The sequence below is a fragment of the Meleagris gallopavo genome, chromosome 12, assembly GCF_000146605.3.
Source record: "Meleagris gallopavo isolate NT-WF06-2002-E0010 breed Aviagen turkey brand Nicholas breeding stock chromosome 12, Turkey_5.1, whole genome shotgun sequence".
NCBI classification, from domain to species: Eukaryota; Metazoa; Chordata; class Aves; order Galliformes; family Phasianidae; genus Meleagris; species Meleagris gallopavo.
Window position 1 is genome coordinate 19,369,986 of NC_015022.2, and position 2,231 is coordinate 19,372,216.

At 64.5% G+C, this 2,231-nt stretch overlaps 1 protein-coding gene across 1 annotated transcript; it reads left to right on the plus strand.

Moving 5' to 3' along the window:
- Positions 1 to 2: 2 nt before the first annotated feature.
- Positions 3 to 1,313, plus strand: LOC100538538 (creatine kinase U-type, mitochondrial; the record flags this gene model as incomplete). Its single annotated transcript, XM_010717709.3, has 4 exons — positions 3 to 158; positions 297 to 431; positions 715 to 840; positions 1,068 to 1,313. Coding segments are annotated over 4 exons (534 nt in total), but the record flags the coding sequence as incomplete, so codon positions are not given.
- Between the last annotated feature and the right edge of the window lie 918 nt (positions 1,314 to 2,231).

Here is a 2,231-nt window from a genome sequence, read left to right on the forward strand (position 1 = left end):
GGCCCCCGCACAGCCGAGCGCTGCCCTGCCGCAGGCACAACAATGAGAAGACCTTCCTGATCTGGATCAACGAGGAGGACCACACGCGCGTCATCTCCATGGAGAAGGGCGGTAACATGAAGCGCGTCTTTGAGCGGTTCTGCCGGGGCCTGAAGGAGGTGAGAACCCTCGGCGCTGCCTTGCCAGCCCTGCGGATGGGGGCCGTGCAGCGCTTGTGTCCCTCGCGGTCTGGGGCTGGGCAGCACGCGCTGAGGGTTGGGCTGGGGGCTGAGCTGCTTTTTGTGCTTCTAACCCAGGTGGAGCGACTCATCCAGGAGCGAGGCTGGGAGTTCATGTGGAATGAGAGGCTGGGCTACATCCTGACCTGCCCCTCCAACCTGGGCACTGGGCTGCGGGCGGGCGTCCACATCAAGCTGCCACTGCTCAGCAAGGTAGTGACTGTGGATGGTGCTGGGGGAGCCGGGGCTGCAGGCACAGAGAGTCCAGCCCTGCCAGGTTGAAAGGACTGTGGCACAGCCCTGGATGCTGCTCGGGATCACACAGGGGAGCATGGTGCCCGCATTGCAGCTGGAGGGGCCAGGCACATGAGTGCTGAATGGGATCTGCTTGGGGCCAGGGACTGCAGGGCTGCAGACAGGGTGCTGCAGAGTGTGGGAGGGCAGCCCTGGGGAGCTGATGGTCCTGCTGATCACTGACACCTTCTTTGGGCACCAGGACAGCCGCTTCCCCAAGATCCTGGAGAACCTGCGGCTACAGAAGCGTGGGACAGGCGGTGTGGACACAGCAGCCACCGGCAATGTCTTTGACATCTCCAACCTGGACCGGCTGGGGAAGTCAGAGGTGGGAGAGGGGCAGAGCTGGTCTTGGCAAGGGCAGCTGGGAAAAGGTGCACACACCTCAGCACCAGAACAGCTTTGCAGCTGTATGCTGAAGCCAGCAGTGGGGACTGGGGGCACTGTGCTCCATGGGTGCAGTAGGTGCCCTTCAAGCAGCGGCTGCTGGCACGTCTTGGGGGGGTGGCTGGGGCCAGGACAGCCTAGAGTCAGAACTTTGTGCTCCTGGTGCAGGTGGAACTGGTGCAGCTGGTGATAGACGGCGTGAACTACCTGATCGACTGTGAGCGGCGGCTGGAAAAGGGTCAGGACATTCGCATCCCATCCCCAGTGCCGCAGTTCCGGCACTGAGCCACGCCGAGGCAGTGCCAGCCTGCAGAACCCAGCTTCACCCATAGCTTATGACATCACTGTGCCCAGCATGTCCCTGCGCTGTTACGCACGGAGCCAGGCCAGACCCCATAAACGTGTGCTGCTGTAGCCTTGGCTCTCTCTGCTCCTTACCCCACCCGGCCCTGTGCCTGCGGAGAGGCACACAGATGGGTCTAGGTATCCTCGAGCAGTTCTCCCTGGATTTTTCCAGGTCACTCCTTCTGTGGGGGAATAGGCCTGAGGGGTCCCAGGGGCTGCATGTGGCCGTGGAGCGGGAAGCCTGGGGACAGCTAGCAGCAGGATAGGACAGGAGGGGCTTGGGAAAATGTTCCTGGCATTGCTGCAGGCATGCAGGGAGAGGGGCTGGGGGATTCTCACAGCAAGCTGCAGGCAGGCAGAGGAGAGCCTGCTCTGGCTCTGTTTCTGCCTGCAGGAAAGAAAGCACCATCAGAGCAGAGCGTGCCAGCCTGGTGATCCATGGGAAGGGCTCGTGTCCCCACTGCTGCTCGGAGCCCTTCAGAGCGCTTTCTCCCTCACACACACACACACACACAGAGCTCTGCTCAGAGATAGCACAGTGCTGCTGTCCGCACAGCAGCCATTGGAGGCCTGGGTTTGGGCAGGAGGCAGCAGAAAGGAGCTGCTGCTGGGCGCGGCCCGAGGAGCAGCACGAACCGGGCAGCGGGGCCAGGCGCCGGCCGTTCCCTTGCAAAGCTGCGCGCTATGACCCAGCTGTCCCGGCCCCGTATCTCGGCCGCCCGCAGAGCAGCCGTCCCAGCACCACCAGCAGGCGGCTCCCGGTCCCGCAGTCCCGCCTCTCCCCGCTCGGTGTCCGGGCGGCCCAAGTGCGGGGTCTGCGGCCGCCGCAGCACAGCGGCAGTCGGGCGGGTGGTTGGCACGGCACGGCACGGCACGGCACGGCACGGCACGGCCCCGCACCCCGCACAGATCCCCACCGTGGGACAGCATCCCAAAAGCTGCCGCAGCTCCCCGCACCCAGCCCAGCAGTCGCCCCTCAGCACGTTC